Consider the following 16,418-nt stretch of genomic DNA (forward strand, 5'->3'; position numbering starts at 1 on the left):
TTCTCTCTCCCGCCCTCCTTCCTTCTTTCCTCCGTCCTTCCTTCCTTCCTTTCCTTCCTCCCTTCATTCTTTCCTTTGCTTCCTCCCTCCTTTCCTTCCTTCCTTCCTTCTTCCTTCCTTCTTCCTCCCTTCCTTCCTTGACTCGAGGACAAGGAAGGAGGGTTAATGTACATTCATTATTCTTTTTTTTTTTTTTTTTTTTTCATATATGTTAAATTGTATGGCGACAATTTCAGCAACTAGCAATTAATTAGATTTAATTGACTGGATATGACTCTAGTTCCCCTATAGTTAGTACCAAATTACATCCATCATCTCCAATTATTTAAAAAAAATATATATAAAATAAGACAAATGTACAAAATTAACAAAAATCCTCACGATGAGCTTGATGCCTTTTAAATGACATATTCCCTTATCAGTACAAAGACGCTGACATACAAGTAGTAAAGAAGTCGATTTACAATACTTTATATTAATGCTGGTGACAAATTACTTTTAAAAAAAAATTTTAAAAAAGGAAAAAAAAAAAAGATTTGATTGTCTGATCTGAGGAGGCAACAACATATTTATATTTTCACAGAACAACAGATATGCACAATTGTACCTGATGCTGCCAAATGAGATAATAAAAAGGGTAAACTTAGACATGTAGGTACCCATGATACATAATATACAAAAATAAATCATCATGTATAAAAAAAAGAAAAAAGGATTCATACAGCTAACGAACGTACCGCGCATTTTGTTATCCAGTGTCGAAAAATACACACTAAGGAGGAAGAAGGAAGGAAGGAAAGAAGGGAGGAAGGAGGGAAGAAAGAAGCAAGGAAAAGAGGGAGGGAGGGTGGAAAGAAAGGAAGGAGGGAGGAAAGAAAGAAAGAGAGAAGGAGGTAAGGAAGGAAAGGAGGGAGGGAGGAAGGAAGGGAGGGATGAAAGAAGGAAGGAGGGAGGAACGAAAGGAGGGTGGAAAGAAGGGAGGGAGGAAGAAGGAAGGAAGGAAAGGAGGGAGGAAGGAGGGAAGGAAGAAGCAAGGAAAAGAGGGAGGGAGGGTGGAAAGAAGGAATGAGGGAGGAAAGAAAGAAAGAGAGAAGGAGGTAAGGAAGGAAAGGAGGGAGGGAGGAAGGAAGGGAGGGATGAAAGAAGGAAGGAGGGAGGAACGAAAGGAGGGTGGAAAGAAGGGAGGGAGGAAGAAGGAAGGAAGGAAAGGAGGGAGGAAGGAAAGGAGGGTGGAAAGAAGGGAGGGAGGAAGAAGGAAGGAAGGAAAGGAGGGAGGAAGGAGGGAAGGAAGAAGCAAGGAAAAGAGGGAGGGAGGGTGGAAAGAAGGAAGGAGGGAGGAAAGAAAGAAAGAGAGAAGGAGGTAAGGAAGGAAAGGAGGGAGGGAGGAAGGAAGGGAGGGATGAAAGAAGGAAGGAGGGAGGAAAGAAAGAAAGAGAGAAGGAGGTAAGGAAGGAAAGGAGGGAGGGAGGAAGGAAGGAGGGAGGAAAGAAAGAGAGAAGGAGGTAAGGAAGGAAAGGAGGGAGGGAGGGAGGAAAGGAGGGAGGGAGGAAATAATGAAGGAAGGAGGTAAGGAAGGAAAGGAGGAAGGGAGGGAGAGAGGAAGGATGGAAGGGAGGAAAGAAGGAAGGAAAGGAGAGAGGGAGGAAGAAGGAAGGAAGGAAAGGAGGGAGGAAGGAGGGAAGGAAGAAGAAAGGAAAAGAGGGAGGGAGGGTGGAAAGAAGGAAGGAGGGAGGAAAGAAAGAAAGAGAGACGGAGGTAAGGAAGGAAAGGAGGGAGGGAGGAAGGAAGGGAGGGATGAAAGAAGGAAGGAGGGAGGAACGAAAGAGAGAAGGAGGTAAGGAAGGAAAGGAGGGAGGGAGGAAGGAAGGGAGGGAGGGATGAAAGAAAGAAAGAGAGAAGGAGGTAAGGAAGGAAAGGAGGGAGGGAGGAAGGAAGGGAGGGATGAAAGAAGGAAGGAGGGAGGAACGAAAGAGAGAAGGAGGTAAGGAAGGAAAGGAGGGAGGGAGGAAGGAAGGAGGGAGGAAAGAAAGAGAGAAGGAAGTAAGGAAGGAAAGGAAGAAAGAAGGAAGGAAAGGAGGGAGGAAGGAGGGAAGGAAGAAGCAAGGAAAAGAGGGAGGGAGGGTGGAAAGAAGGAAGGAGGGAGGAAAGAAAGAAAGAGAGAAGGAGGTAAGGAAGGAAAGGAGGGAGGGAGGGAGGAAAGGAGGGACGGAGGAAAGAATGAAGGAAGGAGGTAAGGAAAGGAGGGAGGGAGGAAAGAAGGAAGGAGGTAAGGAAAGAAAGGAGGGAGGAAAGAAAGAGAGAAGGGGGTAAGGAAGGAAAGGAGGGAGGGAGGGAGGAAAGGAGGGAGGGAGGAAATAATGAAGGAAGGAGGTAAGGAAGGAAAGGAGGAAGGGAGGGAGAGAGGAAGGATGGAAGGGAGGAAAGAAGGAAGGAAAGGAGAGAGGGAGGAAGAAGGAAGGAAGGAAAGGAGGGAGGAAGGAGGGAAGGAAGAAGAAAGGAAAAGAGGGAGGGAGGGTGGAAAGAAGGAAGGAGGGAGGAAAGAAAGAGAGAAGGAGGTAAGGAAGGAAAGGAGGGAGGAACGAAAGAGAGAAGGAGGTAAGGAAGGAAAGGAGGGAGGGAGGAAGGAAGGAGGGAGGAAAGAAAGAGAGAAGGAAGTAAGGAAGGAAAGGAAGAAAGAAGAAACAGTCAAAACGGATGAGAGCACAGTTGGAGATAATATTATATAACACAATAACAACAAGTTTACATTACATATGCACAAAAGGGCCTATTTTATGTTTTTGTGTGTCTAGAATCTGAGTTCATGTTCAAAGAGAGCCAGAAGCAACAGGCAGGCCCAACCCATCAGGAGGCCGAGGTTCTGCAGGAGGAACATGAGGCACGGTCTGTTGGTCTTCACTCGACTCATCTCAGGGAGCTGACGGAGGAAATAAGGAAATAAGAGTTAACACCCTTTGTGTCGTCCTCCCGGGTTCATATTGACTACCGTCCGTTTTGACTGTTCCTTCTTTCCTCCCTCCCTCCTTTCCTTCCTTACCTCCTTCTCTCTTTCTTTCCTTACCTCCTTCGCTCTTTCTTTCCTCCCTCCTTTCCTTCCTTACCTCCTTCCTTCTTTCCTCCCTCCCTCCTTTCCTCCCTCCCTCCCTCCTTTCCTTCCTTACCTCCTTCCTTCATTCTTTCCTCCCTCCCTCCTTTCCTTCCTTACCTCCTTCTCTCTTTCTTTCCTCCCTCCTTCCTTCTTTCCACCCTCCCTCCCTCTTTTTCCTTTCTTCTTCCTTCCCTCCTTCCTCCCTCCGTTCCTTCCTTCCTTCTTCCTTCCTCTCTCCTTTCCTTCCTTCTTCCTCCCTTCCATCCTTCCTCCCTCCCTCCTTTCCTTCCTTACCTCCTTCTCTCTTTCTTTCCTCCCTCCTTCCTTCTTTCCACCCTCCCTCCCTCTTTTCCTTTCTTCTTCCTTCCCTCCTTTCCTTCCTTCCTTCTTCCTCCCTCTCTCCTTTCCTTCCTTCTTTCCTCCCTTCCATCCTTCCTCCCTCCCTCCTTTCCTTCCTTCTCCTTCCTTCATTCTTTCCTCCCTCCCTCCTTTCCTCCCTCCCTCCCTCCTTTCCTTCCTTACCTCCTTCTCTCTTTCTTTCCTCCCTCCTTCCTTCTTTCCACCCTCCCTCCCTCTTTTTCCTTTCTTCTTCATTCCTTCCTTCCTCCCTCCTTCTTTCCTCCCTTCCATCCTTCCTCTCTCCCTCTCTTCCTCCTTTCCTTCCTTCTTCCTCCCTCCTTTCCTTCCTTCCTTGACTCGAGGACAACAGGAGGGTTAAGGGAGTTTTACAAACTACAGATCATGAAAACATATTCCAGTAGAGTCCCAGATTAAAAATATAGACCTGGAAAAGTGCTTGATACCTCCCCTTTAACCCTCATGTTGTCCTTGAGTGAAGGAAGGAAAGGAGGGAGGAAAGAAGGGAGGCAGGAAGAAGGAAGGAAGGAAAGGAGGGAGGAAGGAAGGGAGGGATGAAAGAAGGAAGGAGGGAATTAAGGAAAGAGAGAAGGAGGTAAGGAAGGAAAGGAGGGGGGAGGAAGGAAGGAGGGAGGAAAGAAAGAGAGAAGGGAGTAAGGAAGGAAAGGAAGAAAGAAAGAACAGTCAAAACGGACAGGGTCAATTTGACCCGGGAGGACGACACGAGAGTTAATGGTGACATTAGTATAGACACATAGAGCCTGTAGACTTGATAATAGTTATTGGAGGTATGAAGATGTTTGGCAGAGAGGAATAAGCTAAATCAGGCTTCATTCAGGGTATACTGATTATTGATTTTAAGCTTTTAATTAGAAAAATGTAGAATATCACCAGCAGCGTTGTCCTTTCAGAAAGGCTCTCTTACCATTTCTACCAGTGACAAGTAGAGGAAAATGCCAGCCCTCCTACCTTCCTTCCTTCCTTCCTCCTTTCCTCCCTCCCTCCTACCACCCTTCCTTACTTCTTTTGTCCGTCCTTCCTTCCTTCCTCCTTCCTTCTTTCCTCCCTCCCTCCCTCCCTCCTACCATCCTTCCTTTCCTCCTTCATTCCTTCTTTCCTCCCTCCCTCCTACCTTCCTCCCTTCCTTCCGTCCTCCCTTCCTTTCCTCCCTCCCTCCGCCCTTCCTTCCTTCCTTCCGTCCTCCCTTCCTTTCCTTCCTCCCTTCCATCCTTCTTCCCTCCCTCCTTTCCTTCCTTCTTCTTCCCTTCCCTCCTTTCCTTCCTTCTTCTTCCCTTCCCTCCTTTCCTTCCTTGACTCGAGGACAACAGGAGGGTTAAGGGACTTTTACAAACTATAAATCATGCAAACATATTCCAGTAGAGTCCCAGATTAAAAAAATAGACCTCGAAAAGTGCTTGATACCTCCCTTTTAATAGTGACATTAGTATAGACACATAGAGCCTGTAGACTTGATAATAGTTATTGGCAGTATGGAGGTGTTTGGCACAGAGGAATAAGCTAAATCAGGCTTGTTTTAGGGTATACTGATTATTGATTTTAAGCTTTTAATTAGAAAAATGTAGAATGTCACCATCAGCGTTGTCCTTTCAGAAAGGCTCTCTTACCATTTCTACCAGTGACAAGTAGAGGAAAATGCCAGCAGTGACCGTAAAGATCCACTGCTGCACTTCTATCTCCGCTGAGACAAACAGTCCGATGTAGAGTCCCATGAAGGCCGTCAGAGCACTGAGAAAGTTCATTAGCACAGCAGTCTTCACAGAGAGTCCGGAGCTGAGCAACACTGCAAAATCCCCTTTAAAAAACAAAAGCAGAGAAGATAAGTCGGTCAGTCAACCAGAGTGTTTCCTGGACAACAGCAACGTTTCCCAAAACTAATCACCGTGACCTCTCACCCATCTCATGTGGGATCTCGTGGCACAGGATGGCCACAGTTGTCGCCATGCCAGTCTCGGCCGAAGAGGAGAAGGCGGCGCCGACAACCAGGCCATCTGCGAAGTTATGAAGGCTGTCTCCCACAATTACCATCACAGCCAGCAGAGGAACCCCTTGTCCTGGGAACACAAATGGGAGTCTGTGCCGTCAAAAGCTCATCTTCGGACCGTGACAATCGCTCTGTCATGCCAGGCGACTAATTACAAAGTGCATTACATTCATCGTTGCTACGCAGCTTATATTGAAAGGAGCAGTTTAGCTTACTCTGATGTGAAGGGCTCGTTGTGTCTGTGTGTTCGGGAGATATTTCTGTACACTCCAAGTCATCCACTGGTCCCTGCATGATACAGATAATTACTTTCTCTCTTAACCTGTAATCCAGAATTGAGACATTTTAAAATAGCTCCCCAGATTGACTTAACTGAACATTAGCGCACAGTAGGGGATTGAACAGCTGCTGCCTCTTTTTTGTGACTGAAAGGGTCTCGTTTGGACGGCTGTGTATGTTCACATGATTCAACACAAGCATGAAGTGCTTTCTGAATGATCCAACACTTGTCATTCTCCAACATCCTACGTGCCCTGCTCCTTTAACTCCGCTCCCACGCCACTCTTCATTTCCTGTTATGTAAGAGCAAAACTGGAAACATTGATTTTTTTATTTTTTTCAGTGAAAATTTGAAGTTAAATTGTTTTCCGTCTATTTTTTGAATGCTGAGGCTTAAAGATTTTTGGGATAGTTGAGCTGTATTTGTCCCCCCAATCTTTGTCCAGCTGTAATTGACCCGTCGTGATCCGCTGAACGCTGTTTATAACGAGTGTGTTTTGTTGCTGTCTTGATGTTCAGATGGAGGAGTAGTGTGGGAGTGGAGCATCGCTGGGGTGAATTAATTATATTGACTTAAATAACATCACAGCGCTACTGTACAGCACAGTTTATGCATAAAATCAGCTGCATCTTGGTTTTTGGGAGCATAATGAGCTCAATTTCACACAGTAAGAGAATTATAATATATTATACACATTTTGCAAGTCTTTTTTTAACCCTTACATACTGTTCAGGGTCAAATTCGACCAATTTCTTTACATTTGAGAGCTGTAAAAACACCGTATACACATTTCTGTTAGCTGGATTTTTCCTAATGTGACTCTCAGTATATAAAATGGAAATAAATGCATCTTTCTTTTTTTCCTTTTGCAACAGATACACATTTTTATATATATGCAAATGTACAAATTTGGCCTGTGTTTATTAAAAAAACTCAAAAATAAGCATTCAGACATTTGTTGTATTAATCATATTATATTAAATGTTCTCCTGGACCATAGAATAGTGATTGTGAAAGGTATTTGATCTCATTTATAATAAAAAACAAACAGGTTGGATAGACGAAATTGAAAATACTGGCCCTTAAAATACAACCTCTAAGCAACAAACTTGTGAAAAACGACAAATCAAGTCAATATTTCTCAAGCCTAAGTCCTTTTTTTGTTACGATTCTTCCACCTCATTTTTCTTTTACAGACTAACTGTTGAAAAATCCCACTTTATTTGACTAACTCAGACTTTTGAAGCACAAGAACTTTATGGGGACTTTTCTAATTCAGTCATTAATAAATGTTCTTATATAAGTTAATGACATAAGATTAGTCTATTCCTCTAAATTACAGTGAGTTAAACCTTTCTTGTCGTTTAACATCCAGGAACTGCCTCGTCATAGTCACCCATGTTTGTACTCCGTCACAATAGAGACGATGACAGGAATCAGGATTTCCCGTCAAGAAAACACTTTAAGAACATAAGAGGTCAGCGTGCGTTGCGATGACACTCACCAGCTGTATAGTGGAAATGGATTTGCCCCTCTGTGACTGACCGTTGCAGTTCAGCTCTAAGGTTAAGTCGCTGGAATGACCCTGCGGACAATAAAAGAGAGAGAGTCAACTGTCTGCAAGAATTCAGTCTCAGCATTTAAAGTTGCTTGTTCATGGTGAAAAAAAACAGGGTTTAGATAAAGAAAATCAGCCACTAACTTGTCCAATATAAACATTCACTTCCCCTTGATACGCTACTTTAAAGACAGTGTAAAGTGAATTCAGACATTTACTTCTAAACACATTAAATAGGTCATACATGTATTTCTAAAAAAGGTGTAAAAAGCATTTCAACCATTTAGATTTGAATTGTGGAGCTAGGCTTCACAAACTGTGTTTCAAGATTTCTGTGTTCAGGATTTAGTGATTAGCATAAACCCGCCCCTGCTGCTGTAGAGGTATAAATACATTCAGCCCACACTACTACTACTACTACAGTCTACAGTTAGCCAGTTAGCTGAGTTAGCCGCCGAGCTAGCCACCAAGTTAGCTGCCGAGCTAGCAGCTGAGCTAGCAGCAGAAAGCTCTCAGACGTAGCGTCCATGTTTCTGGTAGAGGTGGTGACTTTGATTGACAGGTGACACTTGGTAGGGGGCGGGGCTTCAGCGTTTGGGGGCAGAGAAAGAGGCTGATTTTTACACAACTTTGAAGCCTAATTTCATATATTTGGCGATTTTTTTAATCATTCAAATTTGGCAGGGTGGTTAACAACACACTTTTCTGTGGTATGTCAAACTCAGAACACATATTTATTCTTACTTTACACGGACTTTAAGCTATCTGCGTATTCCTTTGCTCTGTTAAATTAAAATTCTTACATGGTCATGAAAAGGAACCAAAAAGGAGAAGATTCTTTCAATGAGGAAAAAGCCGTAAATCCCAGCGATCATGCCGAGGATCTTCCACAGATACTCCTTTCCCTCTGCGTAGTGCTCAACATCGTGACTGTGAGTGTCATCGTGGAGGCCGAGGATCTCCAAAAGGACACAAAGAGGAAAACTATTAGACATTTACTCACCAGGGAAAGACGTGAAATCTCCCATGTGTCAGAAACAGACGACAGCTTTGTGTCATTGTGTCATGTACCTGTGGTATGAGGTGAAGGAGGGCGTCTCCTGAGAGAGTGCCGACTGCCAGACCCACAAACAGCTGCAGGATGAGGGTGTAGGTCTCCTGGCAGGAGTTGAAGAAGATCAGGCAGATTCCCAGCATGGAGCCCACCGTGATGAGCAGGACAGCAGCCGTGCTGTAGCCATACTCTGCAGAGAGGAGAGAGAGCTTTGAGCTTTGAGCTTTGAATGTCCAAATATGAATCAAGCACATTCATATAAAGCTCCAGGCTGAAGCTCAGTTTTATCTTTCTATGGTGCATTTGTTGCTCTAAACCAGGGGTGTCACACTCATTTTCATTCAAGGGCCACATTCAGCCCAATTTGATCTGATGTGGGCCGGATCATTAAAAAGATGGAGCGAAGGAAGGAAGGAAGGAAGGAAGAGAAGTAAAGAAAGATGGAATTAAGGAAGGAAGGAAGGAAAAGAAGACAGGAAGAAAAAATGGAAGAAAAGGAAGAAAGACAGGTGGATGGAAAACAGAGAAGGAAGGAATGAAGGAAGGAAGTAGGAAAAGAAGACAGGACGCAAATATGGAAGGAAGGAAGTAAGGAAGGACAGATGGAAGAAAAGAAGAAGAGAAGACAGGAACGAAAGATGGAAGGAAGTAAGGAAAGATGGAAGGAAGTAAGGAAAGATGGAAGGAAGTAAGGACAGATGGAAAGAAGGAAGTAGGAAAAGAAGACAGGATGGAAATATGGAAGGAAGGAAGTAAGGAAGGACAGATGGAAGAAAAGAAGGAGAGAAGACAGGAAGGAAAGATGGAAGGAAGTAAGGAAAGATGGAAGGAAGGAAGTAGGAAAAGAAGACAGGACGGAAATATGGAAGGAAGGAATGAAAAAGACAGGAAGGAAGGAAGGAAGGAAGGAAGGAAGGAAGGAAGGAAGGAAGACATGAAGGAAAGTGGGTCGGATTGGACCCCTTGGCGGGCACCAATATCTGATCCAGAGTTATTGTAATATGTTTGAATTTGTTCCTTTTTCTTATTCAGTAGTTTAATTGATGATTTAAATCAGGGGTGTCAAACATGCGGCCCGTGGGCCAGAACCGGCCCGCTGAGGGGTCCAATCTGGCCCACTTTCCTTCCTTTCTTTCTTCCTTCTTTTCATCCCTCCTTCCTTCCATATTTCCTTCCTCCCTTTCTTTCCTTCCTTCGTTCCTTTTACCCTTCCTTCCATCTGTCCTTCCTTTATTTCTCATGTCCATCTGTACTTCCTTTTCCTTCCATCCTTCATTCTGTCCGTCCATCATATCTTCCCTCCCTCCTTCCTTGCATTTTTCTTTCCTGTCTCTTTTTCGTTCCTTCCTTCCTTTTTTCATTCCTCCTTCCTTCCTTCCTTCTGTCCTTCCGTCTGTCCTTCGTCCCTTTCTTCCCTCCCTCCTTCCTTCCATCTGTCCTTCCTTCCTCCCTTTCTTTCCTTCCTGTCTTCTTTTCGTTCCTTTTATCCTTCCTTCCATCTTTCCTTACTTTCTTTCTCATGTCCCTCTGTCCTTCCTCCCTTTTTTCTATCCATCTTTCTGTCCGTTCATCATATCTTTCTTCCCTCCCTCCTTCCTTCCATCTTTCTTTCCTGTCTCCTTTTCGTTCCTTTTTTTCTTCCCTCTTTCCTTCCATCTTTTTAATGATCCGGCCCACATGAGATCAAATTGGGCTGTATGTGGCCCTTGAATGAAAATGAGTTTGACCCTCCTGATTTAAATGATGATATAAACCATTTCCTGTTAAAGGTTTTCCTCAATCCAGTAAACAAAAAGACACCAAAAAAAACAAAAAAAACAAAAAACAAAACATGTCTTACTCTCGAGAGCAGTGGGCAGAGATCCTCTTGGTTTCTCCTCCGCAGCCTCACAGGCATTGCCTAGCAACTGCTGGATAATGGCTGGACAAATTTGTCTGAAGTGCTCCTTGGAAATTGGCGAATGAGGATCCAGAGCAAAAATATCCACCAACTGATTGGCTGAAAAACATTCCTAATTGGATTAAAAGGAAAAGACAAATTAGAGGAGGGGGGGGCGGGGGAGGGGGGGGGGGGTGAGTAGGAGGCTCTTAACCCTCGTGTCGTCCTCCCGGGTCAAATTGACCCCGTCCATTTTAACTGTTCCTTTTTCCCTTCCTTCCTTCCTCTTTCTTTCCTTCCCTCTTTCCTTCTTTCCTCCCTCCCTCCCTCCTTTCCTTCCTTCTTTCCTTCCTCCCTCCTTCTCTCTTTCTTTCCTCCCTCCTTTCCTTCCTCCTTCCCTTCCTTCCCTCCTCCTCTCTTTCTTTCCTCCCTCCTTTCCTTCCTCCCTACTTCCTTCCTTCCTCCTTTCCTTCCTTCTTTCCTCCCTCCTTTCCTTCCTCCCTCCTTCTCTCTTTCTTTCCTCCCTCCTTTCCTTCCTTCTTCCTTCTTTCCTTCCTCCTTCTCTCTTTCTTTCCTCCCTCCTTTCCTTCCTCCCTACTTCCTTCCTTCCTCCTTTCCTTCCTTCCTTTACTTCCTCCTTCCCTCCTTTGCTTAAATCCCTCCTTCTCTCTTTCTTTCCTTCCTCCTTTTTTCTTTCCTCTCTTCTTTCCTTCCTCCCTCCATCCCTTCCCTCCTTTCCTTCCTTCTTCCTTCTTTCCTTCCTCCCTCCTTTCTTCTTTCCTCCCTCCTTTCCTCTCCTCCTTTCTTTCCTCCCTCCCTCCCTCCTTCCTCCCTCCTTTCCTTCCTTCTTTCTTCCTCCCTCCCTTCCTTCCTTGACTCAAGGACAACAGGAGGGTTAAAATCAGCGCGTGCAGCAATATAACAGTCACGCAGGACTTTATTGAATATTCTCTGATAAACTTCACCTGGGCCCAGTCTCTGTTCACTCCCCCAGTTTCTTGGTTGTAACCGTTAATCGAACGCACCACCGCTTTGTTGGAGCTCCCAGTGATGCTCCGTCTCTTCCTGCGGTGAGAGTGTGCAGCTCCTTCGCCTCCGACACCCAGCTGATGGAGCAACTCCTCTAAGTCTAACACAGAAATGGCAACAGGTTAGATTCATATAAATTAGTCCAGGGTGTCAAAATGTCGTCAAAATACGAACATGGCTTTGAGATTTTGGGTTGAAGTTGACATGCTAGGTCACCAAGCATGTTACGCCAATAATCAATAATCATTTTGACCCTTTCTTTATGTAAAGATCATGTATTATAGTCTAAGAATGGAATTTAAAAAATGCCTTTGAAACTCAGGCTAATGAAAATCTCTGAGGAGGGTTAATAGCTCTCTCAAGCACCATGACTCATCTTTTATAGTAAGTGCCAGCGAGAGGAAACAGAGACCTTATAGCAGCTATAATCAACATTTTTAAAGTAACAATGGATAAAAATGACTATGTGCAATGTGAAAGTGTGGCTCATTGTGATGAATCCACAGAGAATTAGCACTTCACTCCACAGTTCAGCTTTATAGCGAGTTTCAGCTCATTGGTTTGATTTCCTGGCGTGCAACTCTGATTGAGTCTAACGGCTCTCATACAGTAAGTGTTGTTTTTGAATGCACTGTATCCTACTTTAACAGCACAAAACATCAGTCAGATAAAGTTAGCAACTAGCTGGTGAGCATAATGGAGCATTTAGCAGCTAAAGAGCCAAATATTTCCCTTAGGAATTGGTGGAGACCAAAAACAGAGCTAAAAAGTGAGTGAATATTGGATTTACATTTGTTGAATAGCCAAAAACAAGTTTCCAAATGAATGCTAATGTTGTTCCCTCTCTGCTGGATGTGTCGATAGGTATCTATTTGCCAATTAGCTTTAACTTAAAGGGTGAAAATATACTAATGTTGAATGTTTCCACTGTGCTGAAGCGGCAAAAGAATTGCTGCAGGTTGAAATAATAGAAGGAAACACAATGAAATACTTTTACAGATTTGTGGTTATTAAAATCAGGTTAGCATTAGCCTGTAACAATCTGAATAGACTTATAAACTTACCTATAATCTGCAGGTTATTAGTGCGATTTAGTGAGTGAAAGATATAGTCGGTAAAGAAGGCAGGCGATGGGAGGTTCCTCTGGCTGAAACAGTGACCCTGCAGGATGTGGCTGATGATGGCTGCGGCCAGTTTGGGCACCGAAGACGCACCGACTTCTGTATTTTCTTTCTGGTTAACGTCTTCAAGGAGATGAGCGGCATCGATACACTGTGTGGGATCAAAGGTGAAAGTCTAATATTATGCATGTGCTCATGTTAAGAAGGGATACATCAAAAAAAAAAAGAAAAAGAAAATGGACGTACTTGTATATCAGATGAGGTAGAAGCATCTTGGTTGGAGGGGCTGTAGTGTTGGTTGATGAGCTGCAGAATACTTTCGGTTTCACTGGATGATAAGAGGCGGTTGTCCTCAGCTGGGTGTAGATTAATGAGGGCCAAAAGGTAGAACTGATAGTTCCCAAAAGAGGAGGAAGAGGAGGAGGATGAGGAGGAGGAGGTGGATGAAGAAAGGGAGGAGGGAGAGGCGGAGTTGGACATGCACAGATCTTGCAAGTTAATTATGTAGTACAGCAGAACGGTGGACATTCGCTGGAAGTCTTCCTCAGTGAGATAAGCCTTGCCGTCATCCTCCAGCACAGAGAGAGCGATGTCTGGTGTCAAGCACTGTAAAAAGAAGACAATCACAACTTTCATTTTTCAGAACAATCTGGACAAAATCTGGATTATGGTGTTTAGTCATGTGAGAACTGACCGAATTTAGATTTGCATGTTAAGTTAATATGTTGTGGAAAAGATGTCAGTTTAATAAAAGGCCTATTTTCTCCCTGCATAGCGTACACTGTACTGGCCTTCTTGGGAAAGGAGTAGCTTTGTGTTGCTGTTTGTATTTTGGCTAGATGAGCCCAATTATATCCACACACACATACACACACACACACAAATACAGATAGTTGGGAGAGTGTGTTAACAAGAGTTCACTATTAAGACTGAGAAAAAATTTAGCATACTTTCTTAATTTCTAAATCTCACTCTGGATTTCTTTCAAGGCTCCACACACACACATACACACACACACACACAAACACACACACACATACACACACACACATAATCCCATTGTCAGTCAACCTGCACAAACATGTGAAGTACCTCTAAGTCCACTCTATGGAGTTTATTATGTCAAACTGAGGGATGTCTAAAGCCACTCAGCGTGAATGCCCCATAGAGGTCAAGGACTTAAGCCTCCACATTCACTCACATTCCAGCCATAATAAGCATGTCTCCTGGAATAAGCAGGCAGGAATTGGATGAATACATAATAAGCACTTAGCATATTGGATGTAAGAAATGTTTTTGTAGGGATGTGGGGAATCTTTTCAAATACTCTAATTTATATGTGTACTATCATGTCACAGAGCACTTAGTGAGCTCGGTTGATCATGTAGAACGACAGGTGAATGCCTCACCTTGTCACAGATGTCCTGAGAGATGCCAGTCCGCTCTTCACAGTGCACCGCCCGCAGCAGCGTGGTGATCAGGATGCCCGTGTGGTTCTTCTGGAAACGAGGCTCGCCGTCTGTACCAAGAGGCAGATCCAAGGCCCTTTGAGCCTCCTGCAGGTGGCCCAGCTCCTGCCCTCTCACCTCCAGGATGCTCCCCAGCAGACAGACAAGAAGCAGCAGCAGCAGCAAAAGGGGAGCACTGCTCCTGAAGTGCATGTTCCTACCGAGGCCGTCTGACTCCCTGAAGCTCCCAGGACTGGCAAAGGGCTTGACAGACAGCAAGGAAGGTGATGGAGAGAGAACACAGAGAGGAAATTAAAAACAGAGAGGAAATTTGAATGACGGTGAATGAGGAGAGGAGAGAGAAAGCTTCTAGAGAAGAGCAGCGGATGTGTTCTTGCTGAGAGAGGCATTAATAATAGGCACGCCTGATCTGGTGGAGGACAGGAGGGCTCGGTGGGCACTCTTCAGCTGAACCAGCCCTTACAGTGACGAACGGTCAGCCAAAGCCTGGGCCCCTCAGTCCACAACAAAAGGATTAGTGCAGGCAAGTGAGAGAGCACAGGGGCAGGGAGAAGGGGGCATGAAGGGGGAGATTGTCGGGAAAATAATTAGTATTGAGGAAAAATTACAGTGTGCTATGGTTGCAAAAGAAAGCTGGTGCAACATTAACGGAAAAAAAAAGGCAAATTAGGGAAAAGCAATTACTATATGGCTCACATAAAACTGTTCCTCTGAAGTGCACAAGTAGCACAGAGGTCACTATAAATGCTGAAAAACTGCTTCTGTTTCAATTTAACACTGTCAGTTTTCATAAGGGTCTGAATATTGAGCCGGTTTCCTTATTTAGAAGCATCAGTTGTTCTGGAGCGAGATGTGAGTGAGTGCATGTGGTAAATGCTGACTACGAGCCCCACACAGCCCCCATAAGAGTGCATCCAGTATGTTGACTATACAAGCCCCATATAGTCCCCCGAAAGCATCTGTGACATTCAAATGGAAGGTTTTTCTTTATTTTGTTAGATGTCTGAGTCATCACAGATCAAACACACGGAGCAAAATATGCCAAGCTTTCTCACAACACATACCAACATCCTCCCACACTGTACAACCTGCAGGTCAAACTGACTGAGCAACAGGAGGACAGAACTGTTGTTGAAAATCCCTAAAAGCAACATTAATACCTCGGATGTAACAGATGAAAAAAAAGCACACCGGATGAACCGGGCCTACCTCTCTTCCCTCTTCACCTCTCAGCTGCTGTAACTAGGTTTGTTTTCCACCTCCGGCAGGATAAACAGAAGATCCAGTGGTTGTTTGGGGAGAATTCCTGGGCATTGGTGTTGTTGGTAAAGCCCTCTTATGAGAAGTAAGAGTTGAATAAGCTCAGCTAAGGATTAGTTGCGACAGTCTGAGAGAGAGCTGTGGTTGCCATGGAAAAGGCTGTCTCATTTTCAACAGCGAGGTGATGGGGGTGGCCAGCCGCTGGAAGAGGTGATTGAAAGTCTGGTGCCTGACAGACATTTCACAGTTTGAACTTCATCATATCTAAGCCACCTGTGAGACAGTATTTGGGTGCATGGGAGGATTACTGCTAAATCCACTGGACAAAATAGTGGACATGCTTTCCCTAAAGCACTTTCAAACTTCAGAGGTGTTTTGGTGACTACTTTAAATCTCAAAGGATGCAATATGAGGGAGTCATATTAGGCTTTATAACCATGCACAGACTGGCAATCATCATTTTCATAAGTTTCCAAGGCAGCTTTACTCTCCTCACAAAGGTGGAAATAGGCCAAATACACCACCTGACACAAACATGATCAGTTCAAAGAGGGTGTCTAATCCCCTATGTAGGATCAGACACTGGTATACTGGAGATCTGACAGAAAAAAGGTGCAGAATATGATGATTTAAAGCAGTGAAAACAATGTGCTGCAATCGAAAGAAACCTCTTAGGATAGAGAGATAGATATCTGAATAAAAGAGCCTGTTTTGTTAATATGGGAAAGTTGAAACAGCCAAATAATGATATCCACTGTATCTGATGGATTAAATGTTGTGTTAGATTCTTATAAAAACAGTTAAACATTTGGTTTAAAAAGCGGAGGTGTGACGGCAGGAGAATACCACAGCTTGGCATACATTTTGTGGAGTTTTTTTTCTTGTAAACAAACAAGCAAACTGTCATTTTTATTTTCTGTTTCTTGCAGAAAATCGAAATGACAGTATCACTAGGGCTGTCAGCGTTAACGCGGTAATCACGATTAGATTAATGCAATCCATAACGTGTTAATTTTTTAAAATCGTATTTTAATGTTGCAAGCCTTTTTGTCCCTTCTACTCCCCCGTAGACGGCTCCTCTAGCTGTAGCGCTATGCTTTGAAGTGGCCTCCTGCAGTAAACCTACCGCGCTGATGGAAAGTAAGAGAGCTACTGGACTTTTGAACGGCTTGTTTAACTTTAAAACACTTCCAGACGCTTCAGTTGACAAGTCAAAAGTAAAATGCAACCTGTGTCAAACGGAGTTTAACTACCACCGGAGTACGTGGAGTTTGAGTTAGCACCTCCACGCTAAACACCCAGGTGCAGCCAAGCCAGCCTC

The 16,418-nt window shown here is 44.2% G+C and overlaps 1 protein-coding gene across 1 annotated transcript; it reads right to left on the reverse strand.

Annotated features, from left to right (window-relative positions):
- Positions 1 to 2,788: 2,788 nt before the first annotated feature.
- Positions 2,789 to 14,029, reverse strand: LOC128382111 (zinc transporter ZIP12-like). Its single transcript, XM_053342096.1, has 12 exons — positions 13,778 to 14,029; positions 12,615 to 12,974; positions 12,312 to 12,519; positions 11,184 to 11,347; positions 10,180 to 10,351; positions 8,357 to 8,529; positions 8,089 to 8,244; positions 7,232 to 7,312; positions 5,663 to 5,735; positions 5,359 to 5,517; positions 5,071 to 5,258; positions 2,789 to 2,917 (listed from the first exon to the last, which is right to left on the reverse strand). The coding sequence occupies exons 1-12, from the start codon at positions 14,027 to 14,029 to the stop codon at positions 2,789 to 2,791; spliced, it is 2,115 nt and encodes a 704-aa protein (XP_053198071.1).
- Between the last annotated feature and the right edge of the window lie 2,389 nt (positions 14,030 to 16,418).

The sequence above is a fragment of the Scomber japonicus genome, chromosome 21 (assembly GCF_027409825.1).
Source record: "Scomber japonicus isolate fScoJap1 chromosome 21, fScoJap1.pri, whole genome shotgun sequence".
NCBI lineage: Eukaryota > Metazoa > Chordata > Actinopteri > Scombriformes > Scombridae > Scomber > Scomber japonicus.

Bases quoted from the DNA above. Each gene is read 5' to 3' on its own strand.
- LOC128382111 (XM_053342096.1), bottom strand. From the start codon at position 14,029: ATGCACTTCAGGAGCAGTGCTCCCCTTTTGCTGCTGCTGCTGCTTCTT. The intron at 11,348-12,311 runs GTAAGTTTATAA...TTTCTGTGTTAG, and splicing joins TAATAACCTGCAGATTATAG to ACTTAGAGGAGTTGCTCCAT. The intron at 8,245-8,356 runs GTACATGACACA...GTCCTTTTGGAG, and splicing joins TCCTTCACCTCATACCACAG to ATCCTCGGCCTCCACGATGA.